The sequence below is a fragment of the Pseudophryne corroboree genome, chromosome 8 (genome assembly GCF_028390025.1).
Source record: "Pseudophryne corroboree isolate aPseCor3 chromosome 8, aPseCor3.hap2, whole genome shotgun sequence".
In the NCBI taxonomy this organism is placed as follows: domain Eukaryota; kingdom Metazoa; phylum Chordata; class Amphibia; order Anura; family Myobatrachidae; genus Pseudophryne; species Pseudophryne corroboree.
Genome location: NC_086451.1, coordinates 377,471,843 through 377,490,844, shown reverse-complemented (window position 1 = coordinate 377,490,844; position 19,002 = coordinate 377,471,843). Strand labels below are relative to the sequence as shown.

The 19,002-nt window shown below is 48.5% G+C and overlaps 1 protein-coding gene across 3 annotated transcripts in view; it reads left to right on the top strand.

Annotated features, from left to right (window-relative positions):
• Positions 1–19,002, top strand: part of LOC134949170 (zinc finger protein interacting with ribonucleoprotein K-like) — an 82,251-nt gene that overhangs the window by 33,492 nt on the left and 29,757 nt on the right. For all 3 annotated transcript variants that reach the window (XM_063937594.1, XM_063937593.1, XM_063937592.1), the window contains one exon: positions 3,664–3,759. In XM_063937594.1, the coding sequence (XP_063793664.1) occupies positions 3,664–3,759 (96 nt within the window). The remainder of the gene's footprint in view (positions 1–3,663; positions 3,760–19,002) is intronic.

Here is a 19,002-nt window from a genome sequence, read left to right as displayed (position 1 = left end):
TAAACCAGTATCAGTGTATTTACTATAGTATTAAGTGTTCACTTGAGCGTCGGTGACGCTCAAACAGCTTTGTAGATAGTCAGGTTACACAAGGTTGCATTTACACCCTGTATTCACATTAAGGTATTCTGTGTGTTTCATCGGTATAAGGTTTAATATCAAGGTATAGTGTTGTGAGCGTCTGCACCGCTGGTGACCTCCTCGTGGTCTCTAGCGTATGCTACGTTACAGCGAATCTTTCCCCTAGACATAACCAATAACGTGTCCTGTGATCACTAGGCCGTGAGCGAACGTGACGCTTGAGCGTCTCGCTTACCGCTGAGCGATCGTTACGCAAATAGCGTACCATTACGGTACTTCTTGAGCAAACAGCGTACAGTGTTCTTAGCTTCATAAAGGGTTGTTTATACGACAAGGAATTTAGCATTGTCACCCAGTGGAGAAAACCAGGGAGTTATCCGAGCTAATCGGGATCCTCCTAAAACCAGGAAAAGTGTCAGTGCATCATTGCACAAGAGTCCTGGTAAAAATGGTGGCTTATTACGAAGCAATTCCATTCGGCAGATTTCCCGCAAGAACTCTTCAGTGGGATCTGCTGGACAAATGGTCCGGATCGCATCCTCAGATGCATCAGCGGATAACCCTATATCCAAGGAAAAGGGTGTCTCTCCTGTGGTGGTTATAGAGTGCTCATCTTCTAGAGGGCCGCAGATTCGGCATTCAGGATTGGATGCCGGTGACCACGGAGGCCAGCCTGAGAGGCTGGGGAACAGTCACACAGGGAAAAAATTTCCAGGGAAGTGTGATTAAGTCTGGAGAATTCTCTCCGCATAAATAAGCTTAGAGCAATTTTATAATGCTCTAAACTTAGCTAGACCTCTGCTTCAAGGTCAGCCGGTATTGATCCAGTGGGATAACATCACGGCAGTCGCCCACGTAAACAGAAGGGCGGCACAAGAAGCAGGAGGGCAGTGAAAACTGCAAGGATTTTTCGCTAGGCGGAAAATCATGTGATAGCACTGTCAGCAGTGTTCTTTCCGGGAGTGGACGACTGGGAAGCAGACTTCCTCAGCAGGCATGACCTCCACCCGGGAGAGTGGAAACTTCATAGGGAAGTTTTTCAACATGATTGTGGACCGTTGGCAAAGACCAAAGGTGGACATGATGGCGTCCCGCCCGAACAAAAAACGGGACAGGTATTCCGCCAGGTCATGAGACCTTCAGGCGATAGCTGTGGATGTTCTGGTAACACCGTGGGTGTACCAGTCTGTGTATGTGTTCCCTCCTCTGTTTCTCATAACCAGGGTATTGAGAATTATAAGACATAGAGGAGTATGAACTATACTAGTGGCTCCGGATTGGCCAAGAGGGACTTGGTACCCGGAACTTCAAGAAATGCTCACAGAGGACTAAGGGCCTGGGGAGCTAAGAAGGGACTTGATTCAGCAAGTACCATGTCTATTCCAAGACTTACCGCGGCTGCGTTTGACGGCATGGCGGTTGAATGCCGGATCCTGAGGGGAAAAGGCATTCCATAAGAGGTCATACCTACCCTGGTCAAAGCCAGGAAGGAGGTGACCGCACAACGTCATCACCACATGTGGTGAAAATATGTTGCGTGGGTGAGGCCAGGAAGGCTCCACGACGGAAATTCAACTAGGTCGATTTCTACACTTCCTGAAAACAGGAGTGTTTTGGACCTCAAATTGGGGTTCATTAACATTTAAATTTCGGCCCTGTAGATTTTCTTCCAGAAAGAATTGACTTCAGTTCCTGAAGTCCAGATTGTAAAGGATGTATTGCATATACAGCTTTTTTGTGCCCCTAGGGGCACCGTGAGATCTCAACATAGTGTTGGGATTTCTTAAAATCATATTGGTTTGAACCGCTCAAATCTGTGGATTTGAAATATCTCACATGGAAAGTGACCATGCTGTTGACAAATATCTCACATGGGAAGTGACCATGTTGTTAGCCCTGGCCTCGGCCAGGCGATTGTCAGAATGGGCGGCTTTGTCTTACAAAAGCCCATATTAAAATTTTCCATTTGAACAGGACAGAACTGGGACTCGTCTCCAGTTTCTTCATAAAGGGGTGTCAGCGTTTTCACCTGAAACAACCTCTTGTGGTGCCTGCGGCTACTAGGGACTTGGAGGACTCCAAGTTACTAGACGTGGTCAGGGCCCTAAAAATATATATATATATATATATATATATATATATATATATATATATATATATATATATAGTTAGGACGGCTGGAGTCAGAAAGTCTGACTTGCTGTTTATACTGTATACACCCAACAAGCTGGGTGCTCATGCTTCTAAGCAGTCTATTGCACGCTGGATTTGTAGTACAATTCAGCTTGCACATTCTGTGGCAGGCCTGCCACAGACGAAATATGTAGATGCCCATTCCACAAGGAAGGTGGGCTCATCCTGGGCGGCTGCCCGAGGAGTCTCGGCATTACAACTTTGCCGAGCAGCTACGTGGTCAGGGGAGAACACGTTTGTAAAATTTTACAAATTTTGATACTCTGGCTAAGGAGGACCTGGAGTTCTCTCATTCGGTGCTGCAGAGTCATCCGCACTCTCCCGCCCGTTTGGGAGCTTTGGTATAATCCCCATGGTCCTGACGGAGTCCCCAGCATCCACTAGGACGTTAGAGAAAATAAGAATTTACTTACCGATAATTCTATTTCTCGTAGTCCGTAGTGGATGCTGGGCGCCCATCCCAAGTGCGGATTGTCTGCAATGCTTGTACATAGTTATTGTTACAAAAATCGGGTTATTACTATTGTTGTGAGCCATCTTTTCGGAGGCTACTTCGTTTTGTTATCATACTGTTAACTGGGTTCAGATCACAAGTTGTACGGTGTGATTGGTGTGGCTGGTATGAGTCTTACCCGGGATTCAAGATCCTTCCTTATTGTGTACGCTCGTCCGGGCACAGTACCTAACTGAGGCTTGGAGGAGGGTCATAGGGGGAGGAGCCAGTACACACCATGTGACCTAAAAGCTTTTTTAGATGTGCCCTGTCTCCTGCGGAGCCCGCTATTCCCCATGGTCCTGACGGAGTCCCCAGCATCCACTACGGACTACGAGAAATAGAATTATCGGTAAGTAAATTCTTATTTTTTTTCTCAATCCAAAATGCATGTTAGTGTGCTACGTTACATCTTGTATATCATACACCAACAGATGTACTTATGTGCAGTATTTCTAACTGTGTGCTGCTGCATATATTTGCACATGTTATGCATGGGTATATGGTGTGGGATTTCAGGGCTGCTATTAAATGGGCCCATCTTGCTGTATAGGGCAAAAGCGGCATTTGTGGAACACAAGCTGATATGTATGTGGGCACAACGTAACGTGTGTACGGAACAAGCAGGTACAGTACTGGCGTCTGCTATATAAGTATTTACATCCTCATTCTGATCCCATCTCCAGCTACAGAGGCACTTACAGCTCCACCTGTGTGGGCGCAGGGATTGGTTCGCCAATGGAACGGGGTTTAATAGATTTGAGACTTTTCTCGAGTACTGGAGGGAAAACAGAATTAAGGAGAGATGCGTGGGTTGTGTGTGTTTATTTGTAGTTGGTATTTATTGAAAAAAATAAGCTATACATTTGTTTTAAACAATGATTCTTTTTATACAGCTCTTAGACAATCTTCTTGAGCAGCAGAAGCGACCCAAGTTAGAATCTGAGCAGACCACCAGCCCATCCACCTCCCGGGACTCTGCAAAGGAAATGGTGTGTGAGAACTATTCTTTACATTTCCTGCTATCTGCTGAAAATGGACTTTTAGTGAATCTTAATATATGGTTGTTTAACCTACGCTACTCTAAAAAACCTAATCTACACTACAATAAAAGGCATTTTACAAAGATAGAAGTTAAGTGGTAGAAGAATGTAAGATCTCGCGGGCAGCGCCATCCACCCATTTGGTTCTCACCCTGCTCTCTACCTTCTGAACAAATGAAACCATTTCCTGGTTGGTGATATTAATGTAGTATAAATTTGTCACTAAGGAGGATGTAATTAATATACAGGGGCACAAGAGAACAAGATCAGTGTGTGGGCATAGATGATGAGTGCAGCTTGGTGTCTCGGCCAGTCAGTCCCCGAGTTCTCTGATTGAACTTGATTGGTCCCAGCAGTGATGTAGACAGTTAGTGTTCACTCTAGCATTTGGGCAGGGCGACGGACTGAGAGGGGCACTAGCGTGTGTGGCAAAGCCGCGTGCGCCGAAAAAGGGGCGTGGTCATTTTGCGTAATAAAAGTGGGCGGTTCAGCCCACAGACGTTAAAACAGGGGGCGTGGGCGGCCGGCGGCGTCACTGTTGGGGGCGTGGAGGTGTTGGGCTTCCCTCAAGCTCTCTCACAGCGTGAATGCCGCACGCATGCGCACGGCATTTTTACACGCTGGGAGGGCAGGAAGCGGGCGGCTGTTCTAGCAGGGCACCGCAGAAAGGGCAGGGCGGATTTTGCCCTTAAAAAATTGGGCAGGGCGCGGCGCCCTGCTAAAACAGCCTAGCGTGAACACTAGACCGTGCCCCACCTGTTAGAACTGTTGTGTTTGCTTTCATCCAGCAATGATTCAGAGGACATCGAGGAAGAACCAAGGTTATTTAACCCTGATTTTGTATATTGCCTATTAACAAAACCATGATGATTAGATGATAATCCAGCCCTGGCTTATTTCCCAGATTCTCTGTGAATTGTCGGGTAAAAATGCAGCATGTTCCTAGTACACCGGGTTTTAAAAGATCTAATTAATAAAGAATGGGAATAAATAGACAGTTATCACTTTAATCTTAAAAGAAATAACCAAATGAATACCTTTCAGGACCAGCAAGCTCCTAAGGGTATCTAGTTGATAGATCTACAGTAAAAAGATAGACAGTCGGTAGGTAAAAGGTAGATTGTGCTTAAGGTCGACAGGTTCAAAAGGTCAACATGAACATGGTCGACATTTCAACTGTTTCATCATTTACCATCCATGTGGTCTAAGATTGGCAATAGTAACCGGTGCCATGCACAGCGGTAGCAGAGCAAGTCTCCTTGTCCGAAACATGGGAGCACGGATGGTGTAATGGTTGGCATTACCGCCTCACAGCACTGAGGTCATGGGTTTGATTCCTACCATGGCCCTGACTGTGTGGAGTTTGTATATTCTCCCCGTACTTGCATGGGTTTCCTCCCACAATCCAAAAATATACTGGTAGGTTAATTGGCTCCCAACAAAACCCTAGTGTGAATGTGTGTGTGTGTGTACATGTGATAGCGAATATAGAGTGTAAGCTCCACTGGGGCAGGGACTGATGTGAATGGGCAAAATATTCTCTGTAAAAGCGCTGCGGAATATGTGTGCGCTATATAAATAACTGGTAATAAATAAATATAATAAATGTCGAGTGAAGTGAGCTCACGAGGATACACGTTTCCACTAATTTGTCTTGGATATGGTGAAGCATGCAAAATGACAAAAAACAAACAAACTTGTGTTGACTGTTTGACCCTGTCGACTATTTGTGGTCCACCTATTGACTATTAGCCTTTTACTGTAGATCTATTGAACCACACCCACTTCTAAGTACTGTTCAGTGCCAAAAGATCATGCCTATCTACAAAGACAAATCTACATGAAGAGGGTGTTCCACTTGAGGGCTCCTATGGAGGAAGCTGCTGTGAGAAACCTCATGTATCTTCAGAAGCAATACTTAAGTACAACAGCGCTATGATTTTCGTTTCCAAAGCATTTTGAGTATGGGTAGGGATTCTTCCAATGGATATGCAAGACTAACTTGGTAGACGTTATTTAATGGCAAAACACTTTCAGAGGTCTTCGTGTCCAAGCCTCGACGGACTAGAGCTGTTTTGTCAGCACGAGGGGAACCTACACAATATTAGACAGGTGGTTCTAATGTTATGGTTGATTAGCTGTGTGTGTGTATATAATTTTAGATCCAACTTGAACTCTTTACTGTATCAGCTCCATTGTCAGCACTTTATGGAAGTTCAAGAGGAAAGCAGGATAGGTCCTGTACTTTGGTTTGCAGTGTCTCAGGGGATACTTCTGGAACAGCCTCTCTGACACCTCAGTCAGATCTTCTGACTGCCTTTGCATTCCAACTCAAAAGCCCTGTCCTTGAGGGCATGTTGATTGAGTAGTCATTAGAAATGTAATAATGTGAGTGTCTTGACAAAGGTCCTTGGCAAGGACCAAAATGTCGCCATGACCTGTGAAACCATGCAAAATATGTGAATAAAACTGACGTTTTTATCAGCAAAAAGGAGTGCCTTCTAACATTACAATATATGGAGTAGCTCTGAAGTTCTGTAAACTTTGATCTGTACAATTGAACCAATATATTTCCAAATATGTCCAGAAAAGGGTGCTCAAACAACCTTTCTGCTGCGGGGTACACTGGGCTCCACAGGTAATGGACAATGGGGTGTAGAGTAGGATCTTGATCCGAGGCACCAACAGGCTCAAAGCTTTGACTGTACCCAGAATGCATAGCGCCGCCTCCTATATCACCCCTCCTATATCACCCCGCCTCCCTGCACAGGATCTCAGTTTTGTAGTTGGTGCTGCAGTAGCAGGCACTTAACAGAGGGGCTGCTCCAGGCAGCCCTAAGAAGAGCTTTTTTTATGGGGGAAAAAGTGAAGACTTCAAGGGCAGCAGCAGTGATACATGTCAGTGGACATTCACGGCTGCAGCTCCGGCTCTCCCCAGCGGCGTTGTACACTCCCGAGCCCTGGTTGCCGGGTAACTACAGCAGGAGGCTCCGGTTTTCTTCTTGTCAAGCACACACGACGGGGGCTCTCCGGGATCGCGTGGCAGCGCTTCGGGAGGTGGTAAGTGGGTCCCGCTTGCGGGACCTGGTCTTTATCACGATCCGGAGCGGTCAGTGGGAGGCGGGCCGCGCGTGCTGGCGGTGGACACTGTGGCAGTACAGGCGATCCCACTAGATCACCAGGGCATGGGACAGGTCAGGTTTTCTCTATAAACCGTTTTATTTGAGCCTGCAGTACCCGGTGGTTTTGCCAGCAGGGGGATAGAGCTTGGACCTGAAGCCCCTCCCCCAGCCCCAGGGCGCCATTTTCTGCAAATGTTCCCGCCCTGGAGCTGCATATCTGTCTCTCCCTCACTCCCTGGCAGTGTCTGCGCCGCCATTCTCCCTCAGCTCACTGTTCCTGGAAATGCTTGGGCAAATCCTCCTATATAAAGCCGCCTGGTTGTCAGTGCTGTGACTTTACATGACACTTAAGTATTCTACCTGCCTTTTTTAGTCAGTGTTAGTTAAGAAAGAGTGCACTTAGTCAGAGTTTCCTAGTACAATTACCCTGTGATATACATCCAGTTCTTACTGTGTACTGTTATATCTATTGTTATATAGCTGTGTAAGCTAGTCCAGTGCAGTATTATTGTTAGTAATAACCTCTGCATTGTACAGACTGTGACTATTTGTGTGTGCATTTGATAGCGGAGTGGTGTCCATTTCGTGTCTTTCACTCAACCTGCTATCTCTATATTCTATAACCTGAGGGGGATTGGTGCGTCAGGTTTTATCTAATATAGGATTTTTACAAAGATATACTGTATAACGTATTTTTCTCTGTGATTTAGTCACCATATCTCTCCTTTATTTCTGCTGGTGCTGACTACACTGCGCAGGGGCTTGGGCTAGAGGTATTGTGCTGCTGACAAATTGTACTGTGTTACCTGATACTGCAAGTTATATCATGTCTGCTTCTGAGGGTAACGGTTCTGGGGCTGAACACACTGCCGGTGTTGCTGAAGCCGCAGATACCTATGAGGAGAATATAGCATCTTTGGGCTCTGGTTCTGGGGGCTCCTTGCCCCCCAGTGGGACGGTGGCAACGGGGGCAAATAATGACCCGCCGCAGGCCGCGTTTTCCACGCTTCTGCATACGCTAGTTCATAAACTAACACCCCCTATGGGACCTCCATTGCCGGTGCAACCGTTTGTGGTCTCTGCAGCTAACCTGCCGTGGGCGGACGATTTATCTGCTCAAATAAAGAAGCTGAATCAGTCCCTGACTACTAAAAAGTCTGACCGTCGCTCGCCTATGTCCAAGGGGTCCTCTAAGCGAGCGCTTGTCTCCTCACAATCCACTGCTGTCACTGATACCTCGTCGGATGAAGATGGCACTTACACTGACCCCACAGGTTCTGACTTAGATACGGCTGATGAGGAGGACGGTTCACATGTGGATGTTCCTGATCTTTTGGAGGCTATTAAGTTAATTTTACAGATTACGGATGATCCCGAGCCATCTGTTCCTCCTAAGAAACCAGATAGGTTCAAGCGTCAGAAGGTGATTAAACAAGTTTTACCTCACTCTGACCACCTAATTGATATACGTCAGGAACCCTGGGAAAACCCGGGTACGAAGTTTGTGCCTCAAAAGAAGATGCTGGCTCGCTATCCCCTCGCGCCAGAGCTGTCTAAGAATTGGGAAACGCCTCCTCCAGTGGACTCACATGTGGCTAGGATGGTGGTTTCCTCAGCTCTAACGGTCACCACCGTCACGTCTCTAAAAGAGCCTACTGATAAACGTGTGGAGGGTTGTCTGAAAGCGATTTACACCCTCACGGGTGCTGCACAAAGGCCCACTATTGCAGCTACTTGGGCTGCAGAGGCCATTGAAGCATGGGCCTTGGAATTAGATGCTGAAATCTCTTCTGACCATGCTAGACAATGCTTGTCTTATATTGTCACAGCTTCTCGTTATATTAAAGAGGCGGCTTCTGATGCCGGTATCCTGGCAGCCAAGGCCTCTACTACGTCATTCCTGGCTCGCTGGATATTATGGCTGAGATCCTGGTCTGTGGATCTGGACTCTAGAAAAACCCTGGAGGTACTCCCTTTTAAGGGAGATATTCTGTTTGGGGAGGATTTAAATAAGATTGTTGCTGACTTGGCAACTGCCTGTCTGCCAAGTACTGCTCCTTCTGTGTCGAAGGCTAAAGGTACTTCCTTTCGCCCCTTTCGTCCTTCAGGTAAAGCAAAAGGTCAGGCGTACAACAAGCAGGCCTGCACTTCCAAACCTGGTAAGCCTAAGCCCAAAAGAGCCTGGGCAGCCTGTCAGCCAGCTTCCAAGACAGATAAGCCTGCCGCATGACGGGGCGGGCCTCCCTCTGGGGCATCCCAGGGTGGGGGGTCGGCTTCTAGGGTATACCCAGGAATGGTTGAAGACCACTTCAGATGCCTGGGTACGGGAAGTCGTCACTCGAGGTTACGCCATAGCCTTCAAAAACCGACCCCCCTCATTGATTTTGCCAGACAGATGTCCCGTTGGACAAGACAAAGGCAAACACCCTTCAATCGGTGGTACAGACCCTCCTGGATACAGGAGTCGTAGTACAGGTGTCCCTTGCGCAGAGGGGCCGGGGGTACTATTCTCCGCTGTTTCTAGTCCCGAAACCGAATGGGTCCTCCCAGCCCATTCTCAACCTCAAGGCATTGAACAGGTTTGTGAAGGTTTCCAAGTTCTGGATGGAAACCCTTCGCTCTATAGTTCTGGCCTTGGAACCTGGGGACTTCATGGTCTCCCTGGATATACAGGATGCTTACCTGCATATTCCTATAGCAGTGTCTCATCAGCAATACCTGAGATTTGCGATTGGCAACTGCCATTACCAGTTTCGGGCGTTACCTTTTTGGTTTTACAACGGCTCCGCGAGTCTTTACAAAAGTCATGGCGGTGATGACGGTGGTACTCCGCCGTCAAGGGGTCAGGATACTGCCGTATTTGGACGACTTGTTAATCCTGGCAAATTCCCCAGAACTTCTCCTGCGTCATCTAGATGTGACGGTCCGGTTTCAGCAAGCCCACGGGTGGCTCATCAACTGGAAGAAGTCATCCCTGATCCCTGCTCAGAGCATGGTGCATCTGGGAGCACTATTGGACACTCACAACCAGCGGTTGTTCCTGTCTCTCAGGAGAAAGTCCTGAAACTTCAGGACAGGATTCGTTGCTTCCTATCTCGTTGGCAAGTGTCGATACATTCGGCGATGCAGGTGCTGGGCCTCATGGTCTCAGCATTCGACATGATGGAGTACGCTCAATTTCACTCTCGCCCTCTCCAGAGGCTGATTCTAGCCAAATGTGACGGCCTGCCTCACCGGATCAGGTCTCAAATGATCTCATTGACTCCGGAGGTCCGTCTGTCGCTGCTCTGGTGGCTCCGGGACCAACAACTGTGCAGGGGCCGTCCGTTCTGGATATTCGACTGGGTCCTGTTGACGACAGATGCCAGTCTAAGAGGTTGGGGCGCGGTGCTGGAGCAACACTCCCTTCAGGGGCGGTGGACCAAGGAGGAGTCCCTCCTCTAGATCAATATTCTGGAGTTGCGGGCGGTCTTCAATGCCTTGAACCTAGCCCAGCATTTAATTCAGAACCGTCCTGTTCAAGTACAGTCGGACAACGCCACCACAGTGGCTTGCATAAATCATCAAGGCGGCACTCGAAACCGCCTAGCAATGAAGGAAGTCTCACGGATTCTACAGTGGGCAGAACGCCATCTACCGGCCATATCGGCAATATTCATTCCGGGAGTCCTGAATTGGGAAGCGGACTTTCTCAGTCGTCAGGACGTGCATGCCGGCGAGTGGGGCCTCCATCCAGAAGTGTTTCAACTCCTAGTGGAAAGGTGGGGCTTTCCAGACGTAGATCTGATGGCGTCTCGACACAATCACAAGGTTCCGGTCTTCGGAGCAAGGACAAGGGATCCTCAAGCAGCATTCGTGGATGCGCTGGCGGTACCGTGGAGGTTTCGGCTGCCGTACGTGTTCCCTCCGGTGTCACTCCTGCCCAGGGTAATTCGGAAGTTCAAGCAAGAAAAAGGAATTCTGCTTCTCATAGCTCCAGCGTGGCCCAGACGGCACTGGTTCTCAGACCTGCAAGGCCTATCATCAGAGCGTCCAATTTTACTTCCACAACGCCCAGACCTCCTCGTTCAGGGCCCCTGTGTCTACCAGGACCTAGCCCGTCTGTCTTTGACGGCGTGGCTCTTGAAGCTTCCGTCTTAAGGGCTAAGGGGTTTTCTGAGGCGGTCATTCAAACTATGTTGCGGGCCCGGAAACCGGCTTCTGCTCGGATTTACTATAGGGTCTGGCATTCTTTACTTTGGTGCGCATCTAACGATTATGACGCTTCCAAGTTTAGTATAGCCAAGTTGTTGGCTTTTCTTCAGCAGGGCCTGGACTTAGGCCTGCGTCTGGCCTCCCTCAAGGTTCAAATATCTGCCTTGTCGGTGTGGTTTCAGAGAAAAATTGCGACCTTACCTGATGTGCATACCTTTAGTCAGGGTGTGTTGCGTATCCAACCTCCCTATGTCCCGCCTGTGGCTCCTTGAGACTTGTCGGTGGTTTTGGAGGCGTTACAAGAGTCTCCGTTTGAAACTCTTGATTCAGCTGACCTTAAGTGGCTTTCCCTTAAGGTGGTGTTTCTGCTGGCTATTGCTTCAGCTAGAAGAGTGCCGGATTTGGGTGCCTTGTCCTGTAGTTCCCCGTATCTGATATTTCACCGTGACCGGGCGGTTCTTAGGACTCGTCCCGGCTATCTACCTAAGGTGGTTTCTTCGTTCCACCTTAATCAGGAGATTGTAGTTCCGGCACTTGTTTCTCCTGATCTGTCTCCCAAAGAGCGGTCTTTGGATGTGGTACTGGCTCTCCGTATCTATGTGAAGAGAACTGCTCCTATTAGGAAATCTGATTCTCTTTTTTTTTTGTGTTTGGGTTTCACAAACGGGGCTGGCCTGCTCACAAGCAAACTCTGGCCAGATGGATTAGAATGGTGATTGCACATGCTTATGTGAAGGCTGGTCTCTCTGCTCCTGATCACATTAAGGCCCATTCTACTCGGTCTGTTGGACTTTCATGGGCGGTCCAACGTGGTGCGACCCTTGAACAATTGTGCAAGGCGGCTACGTGGTCCTCTGTGAACACGTTCATAAGGTTCTATGCCTTCGATACTGCCGCCTCCCAGGATGCTTCCTTTGGATGCCGGGTTCTTGTGCCCGCTACAGTGCGTCCCCTCCCATAAGGAACTGCTTTAGGACATCCCCATTGTCCATTCCTTGTGGAGCCCAGTGTACCCCGCAGCAGAAAACGAGTTTTATGGTAAGAACTTACCTTTGTTAAATCTCTTTCTGCGAGGTACACTGGGCTCCACAAAGCGCCCACTCTGACGCACTTAGCTTCTTTGGGTTGGTATGGCATTAGCCGCTGACACGTCTCCTAACGTGAGTATGCGGTGTTGTGGCTACTAACCGTTATCGTCTCTTTTCCTGCTACTGCATTGGACTGGTTAACTAAAAACTGAGATCATGTGCAGGGAGACAGAGTGATATAGGAGGCGGCGCTATGCATTCTGGGAACAGTCAAAGCTTTGAGCCTGTTGGTGCCTCGGATCAAGATCCTACTCTACACCCCATTGTCCATTCCCTGTGGAGCCCAGTGTACCTCGCAGAAAGAGTTTTAACAAAGGTAAGTTCTTACCATAAAACTTGTTTTACAAATCCACCAAGGGCGTATGAAAATGGGTCCACATATTTATTGTTTAATAACTGGAGCTGTCTTGTCAGAATAAACAAGTAGAATACTTAGCATTCCTGTAGAAGGAGTGTTTGTATTGTATAAGGTCCCAACCTGATGGGCGTTTCGATCTGTGAACACCTTTTCTCTAACGTCCTAGTGGATGCTGGGGACTCCGTCAGGACCATGGGGAATAGCGGCTCCGCAGGAGACAGGGCACAAAAGTAAAAGCTTTAGGATCAGGTGGTGTGCACTGGCTCCTCCCCCTATGACCCTCCTCCAAGCCTCAGTTAGATTTTTGTGCCCGGCCGAGAAGGGTGCAATCTAGGTGGCTCTCCTAAAGAGCTGCTTAGAGTAAAAGTTTGTTAGGTTTTTTATTTTCAGTGAGTCCTGCTGGCAACAGGCTCACTGCTACGAGGGACTTAGGGGAGAGAAGTGAACTCACCTGCGTGCAGGATGGATTGGCTTCTTAGGCTACTGGACACCATTAGCTCCAGAGGGAGTCGGAACACAGGTCTCACCCTGGGGTTCGTCCCGGAGCCGCGCCGCCGACCCCCCTTGCAGATGCCGAAAAGTGAAGGTCCAGAAACGGCGGCAGAAGACTCTTCAGTCTTCATAAGGTAGCGCACAGCACTGCAGCTGTGCGCCATTGTTGTCAGCACACTTCATAGCAGCGGTCACTGAGGGTGCAGGGCGCTGGGGGGGGGCGCCCTGGGCAGCAATGATAGTACCTTATTCTGGCTAAAAATACATCACATATAGCCCCTGGGGGCTATATGGATGTATTTAACCCCTGCCAGGTCTCAGAAAAACGGGAGAAGAAGCCCGCCGAAAAGGGGGCGGGGCCTATTCTCCTCAGCACACAGCGCCATTTTCCCTCACAGAAATGCTGGTGGGAAGGCTCCCAGGCTCTCCCCTGCACTGCACTACAGAAACAGGGTTAAAACAGAGAGGGGGGGCACTGATTTGGCGATATGACTACATATATTAAAATGCTATAAGGGAAAAGCACTTATATAAAGGTTGTCCCTGTATAATTATAGCGTTTTTGGTGTGTGCTGGCAAACTCTCCCTCTGTCTCCCCAAAGGGCTAGTGGGTCCTGTCCTCTATCAGAGCATTCCCTGTGTGTGTGCTGTGTGTCGGTACGTGTGTGTCGACATGTATGAGGACGATGTTGGGAGGCGGAGCAAATTGCCTGTAATGGTGAGGTCACTCTCTAGGGAGTCGACACCGGAATAGGTGGCTTATTTAAGGAATTACGTGATAATGTCAACACGCTGCAAGTCGGTTGACGACATGAGACGGCCGGCAAACATATTAGTATCTGTCCAGGCGTCTAAAACACCGTCAGGGACGTTATAATGCCCATTTTACCTCAGTCGGTCGACACAGACACGGACACTGACTCCAGTGTCGACGGTGAAGAAACAAACGTATTTTCCTTTAGGGCCACACGTTACTTGTTAAGGGCAATGAAGGAGGTGTTACATATTTCTGATACTACAAGTACCACAAAAAAGGGTATTATGTGGGGTGTGGAAAAACTACCTATAGTTTTTCCTGAATCAGATAAATTAAATGAAGTGTGTGATGAGGCGCGGGGTTCCCCCGATAGAAAATTATTGGCGGTATACCCTTTCCCGCCAGAAGTTAGGGCGCGTTGGGAAACACCCCTTAGGGTGGATAAGGCGCTCACACGCTTATCAAAACAAGTGGCGGTACCGTCTCCAGATACGGCCGCCCTCAAGGAGCCAGCTGATAGGAGGCTGGAAAATATCCTAAAAAGTATATACACACGTACTGGTGTTATACTGCGACCAGCGATCGCCTCAGCCTGGATGTGCAGCGCGGGGGTGGCTTGGTCGGATTCCCTGACTGAAAATATTGATACCCTTGACAGGGACAGTATTTTATTTACTATAGAGCATTTAAAGAATGCATTTCTATATATGCGAGATGCACAGAGGGATATTTGCACTCTGGCATCAAGAGTAAGTGCGATGTCCATATCTGCCAAAAGATGTTTATGGACACGACAGTGGTCAGGTGATGCAGATTCCAAACGGCACAAAGATGTATTGCCGTATAAAGGGGAGGAGTTATTTGGGGTCGGTCCATCGGACCTGGTGGCCACGGCAACTGCTGGGAAATCCACCGTTTTTACCCTAAGTCACATCTATGCAGAAAAAGACACCGTCTTTTCAGCCTCAGTCCTTTCGTCCCCATAAGCATATCTGCCCAGGGATAGAGGAAAGGGAAGAAGACTGCAGCAGGCAGCCCATTCCCAGGAACAGAAGCCTTCCACCGCTTCTGCCAAGTTCTCAGCATGACGCTGGAGCCGTACAGGACCCCTGGATCCTACAAGTAGTATCCCAGGGGTACAGATTGGAAAGTCGAGACGTTTCCCCTCGCAGGTTCCTGAAGTCTGCTTTACCAACGTCTCCCTCCGACAGGTAGGCAGTATTGGAAACAATTCACAAGCTGTATTCCCAGCAGGTGATAATCAAAGTACCCCTCCTACAACAAGGAAAGGGGTATTATTCCACACTATATTGTGGTACTGAAACCAGAAGGCTCGGTGAGACCTATTCTAAATCTGAAATATTTGAACACTTAAAAAGGTTCAAATCAAGATGGAGTCACTCAGAGCAGTGAAGCGAACCAGGTAGAAGGGGACTATATGGTGTCCCGGGACATCAGGGATGCTTACCTCCATGTCCCAATTTGCCCTTCTCACCAAGGGTATCTCAGGTTCGTGGTACAGAACTGTCACTATCAGTTTCAGACGCTGCCGTTTGGATTGTCCACGGCACTCCGGGTCTTTACCAAGGTAATGCCCGAAATGATGATTCTTCTTCGAAGAAAATGGACGACCTCCTGATAAGAGCAAGGTCCAGAGAACAGTTGGAGGTCGGAGTAGCACTATCTCAAGTAGTTCTACGACAGCACGGGTGGATTCTAAATATTCCAAAACCGCAGTTGTTTCCGACGACACGTCTGCTGTTCCTAGGGATGATTCTGGACACAGTCCAGAAAAAGGTGTTTCTCCCGGAGGAGAAAGCCAGGGAGTTATCCGAGCTAGTCAGGAACCTCCTAAAACCAGGAAAAGTGTCAGTGCATCATTGCACAAGAGTCCTGGGAAAAATGGTGGCTTATTACGAAGCGATTCCATTCGGCAGATTCCACGCAAGAACTTTTCAGTGGGATCTGCTGGACAAATGGTCCGGATCGCATCTTCAGATGCATCAGCGGATAACCCTATCTCCAAGGACAAGGGTGTCTCTCCTGTGGTGGTTACAGAGTGCTCATCTTCTAGAGGGCCGCAGATTCGGCATTCAGGATTGGATGCTGGTGACCACGGAGGCCAGCCTGAGAGGCTGGGGAGCAGTAACACAGGGAAAAAATTTCCAGGGAGTGTGATCAAGTCTGGAGACTTTTCTCCACATAAATATACTGGAGCTAAGGGCAATTTATAATGCTCTAAGCTTAGCAAGACCTCTGCTTCAAGGTCAGCCGGTATTGATCCAGTGGGACAACATCACGGCAGTCGCCCACGTAAACAGACAGGGCGGCACAAGAAGCAGGAGGGCAATGGCAAAAACTGCAAGGATTTTTCGCTGGGCGGAAAATCATGTGATAGCACTGTCAGCAGTGTTCATTCCGGGAGTGGACAACTGGGAAGCAGACTTCCTCAGCAGGCACGACCTCCACCCGGGAGAGTGGGGACTTCATCGGGAAGTTTTCCACATGATTGTGAACCGTTGGGAAAGACCAAAGGTGTACATGATGGCGTCCCGCCTGAACAAAAAACTGGACAGATATTGCGCCAGGTCAAGAGACTTTCAGGCAATAGCTGTGGACGTTCTGGTAACACCGTGGGCGTACCAGTCGGTGTATGCGTTTCCTCCTCTGCTTCTCATACCCAAGGTATTGAGAATTATAAGACGTAGAGGAGTAAGAACTATACTCGTGGCTCCGGATTGGCCAAGAAGGACTTGGTACCCGGAACTTCAAGAGATACTCACAGAGGACTCATGACCTCTGCCGCTAAGAAGGGACTTGCTTCAGCACGTACCATGTCTGTTCCAAGACTTACCGCGGCTGCGTTTGACGGCATGGCGGTTGAACGCCGGATCCTAAGGGAAAAAGGCATTCCGGAAGAGGTCATTCCTACCCTGGTCAAAGCCAGGAAGGACGTGACCGCACAACATTATCACCACATGTGGCGAAAATATGTTGCGTGGTGTGAGGCCAGGAAAGCTCCACGAAGAAATTTCAACTCGGTCGATTCCTGCATTTCCTGAAAACAGGAGTGTCTATGGGCCTCAGATTGGGGTCCATTAAGGTTCAAATTTCGGCCCTGTCGATTTTCTTCCAGAAAGAATTGGCTTCAGTTCCTGAAGTCCAGAAGTTTGTCAAGGGAGTACTGCATATACAACCCCCTTTTGTGCCTCCAGTGGCACTGTGGGATCTCAACGTAGTGCTGGGATTCCTCAAATCACATTGGTTTAAACCGCTCAAATCTGTGGATTGAAATATCTCGCATGGAAAGTGACCATGATGTTGGCCCTGGCCTCGGCCAGGCGAGTGTCAGCATTAGCGGCTTTGTCTCACAAAAGCCCATATCTGATTGTCCATTCGGACAGGGCAGAGCTGCGGACTCGTCCCCAGTTTCTCCCTAAGGTGGGGTCAGCGTTTCACCTGAACCAGCTTATTGTGGTACCTGCGGCTACTAGGGACTTGGAGGACTCCAAGTTGCTAGATGTTGTCAGGGCCCTGAAAATATCGGTTTCCAGGACGGCTGGAGTCAGGAAAACTGACTTGCTGTTATCCTGTAGGCACCCAAAAAACTGGGTGCTCTTGCTTCTAAGCAGACGATTGCTAGTTGGATGTGTAGTACAATTCAGCTTGCACATTCTGTGGCAGGCCTACCACAGCCAAAATATGTAAATGCCCATTCCACAAGGAAGGTGGGCTCATCCTGGGCGGCTGCCCGAGGGGTCTCGGCATTACAACTCTGCCGAGCAGCTACGTGGTCGGGGGGAGAACACGTTTGTAAAATTCTACAAATTTGATACCCTGGCTAAAGAGGACCTGGAGTTCTCTCATTCGGTGCTGCAGAGTCATCCGCACTCTCCCGCCCGTTTGGGAGCTTTGGTATAATCCCCATGGTCCTGACTGAGTCCCCAGCATCCACTAGGACGTTAGAGAAAATAAGATTTTACTTACCGATAAATCTATTTCTCGTAGTCCGTAGTGGATGCTGGGCGCCCATCCCAAGTGCGGATTGTCTGCAATACTTGTACATAGTTATTGGTACAAAAAAAAATCGGGTTATTATTGTTGTGAGCCATCTTTTCAGAGGCTCCGCTGTTATCATGCTGTTAACTGGGTTCAGATCACAGGTTGTACAGTGTGATTGGTGTGGCTGGTATGAGTCTTACCCGGGATTCAAAATCCTTCCTTATTGTGTACGCTCGTCCGGGCACAGTATCCTAACTGAGGCTTGGAGGAGGGTCATAGGGGGAGGAGCCAGTGCAAACCACCTGATCCTAAAGCTTTTACTTTTGTGCCCTGTCTCCTGCGGAGCCGCTATTCCCCATGGTCCTGACGGAGTCCCCAGCATCCACTACGGACTACGAGAAATAGATTTATCGGTAAGTAAAATCTTATTTTATAAATGGTCTGCCAGACCAGGTTTTCTATAATAGCTCACTATATTGAAATTTCGGGTGTGGTATGTAAGGTCGACCACTATTGGTTGACAGTAAGTAGTTCGACATGGATGCTAGGTCGACAGGGTGTTTAGGTTGACATGTTCTAGGTCAACAGGTCAAAAGGTCGACATGCATTTTTGATTATTTTTGGGTGTTGTTTTCTCCGTACAGTGACGGGGAACCCCAATTAGTGCACCATGTCCCCTTCGCTCGCCTTGCTTCCGGTAAGGTGCCTTGCTCCGCTGCAGCTGCGCTCAGCACAGGTTACCGTTCCCAATTGCAGTCCGCGTGGATCGTAAAGTATGTAACAGTTCAAAAAAATATTTAAAAAAAAAATATATATCATGTCGACCTATTTACCTGTCGACATAGAACATGTCTACCTAAAGACCCTGTCAACCTACTTGCTGTCGACCTAAAGACCGGAACCTGAAATTTCAATAGGAAAAAAAAATAAGAATTTCCTTACCGATAATTCTATTTCTCATAGTCCGTAGTGGATGCTGGGGACTCCGTAAGGACCATGGGGAATAGCGGCTCCGCAGGAGACTGGGCACATCTAAAGAAAGCTTTAGGACTAACTGGTGTGCACTGGCTCCTCCCCCTATGACCCTCCTCCAAGCCTCAGTTAGGATACTGTGCCCGGACGAGCGTACACAATAAGGAAGGATTTTGAATCCCGGGTAAGACTCATACCAGCCACACC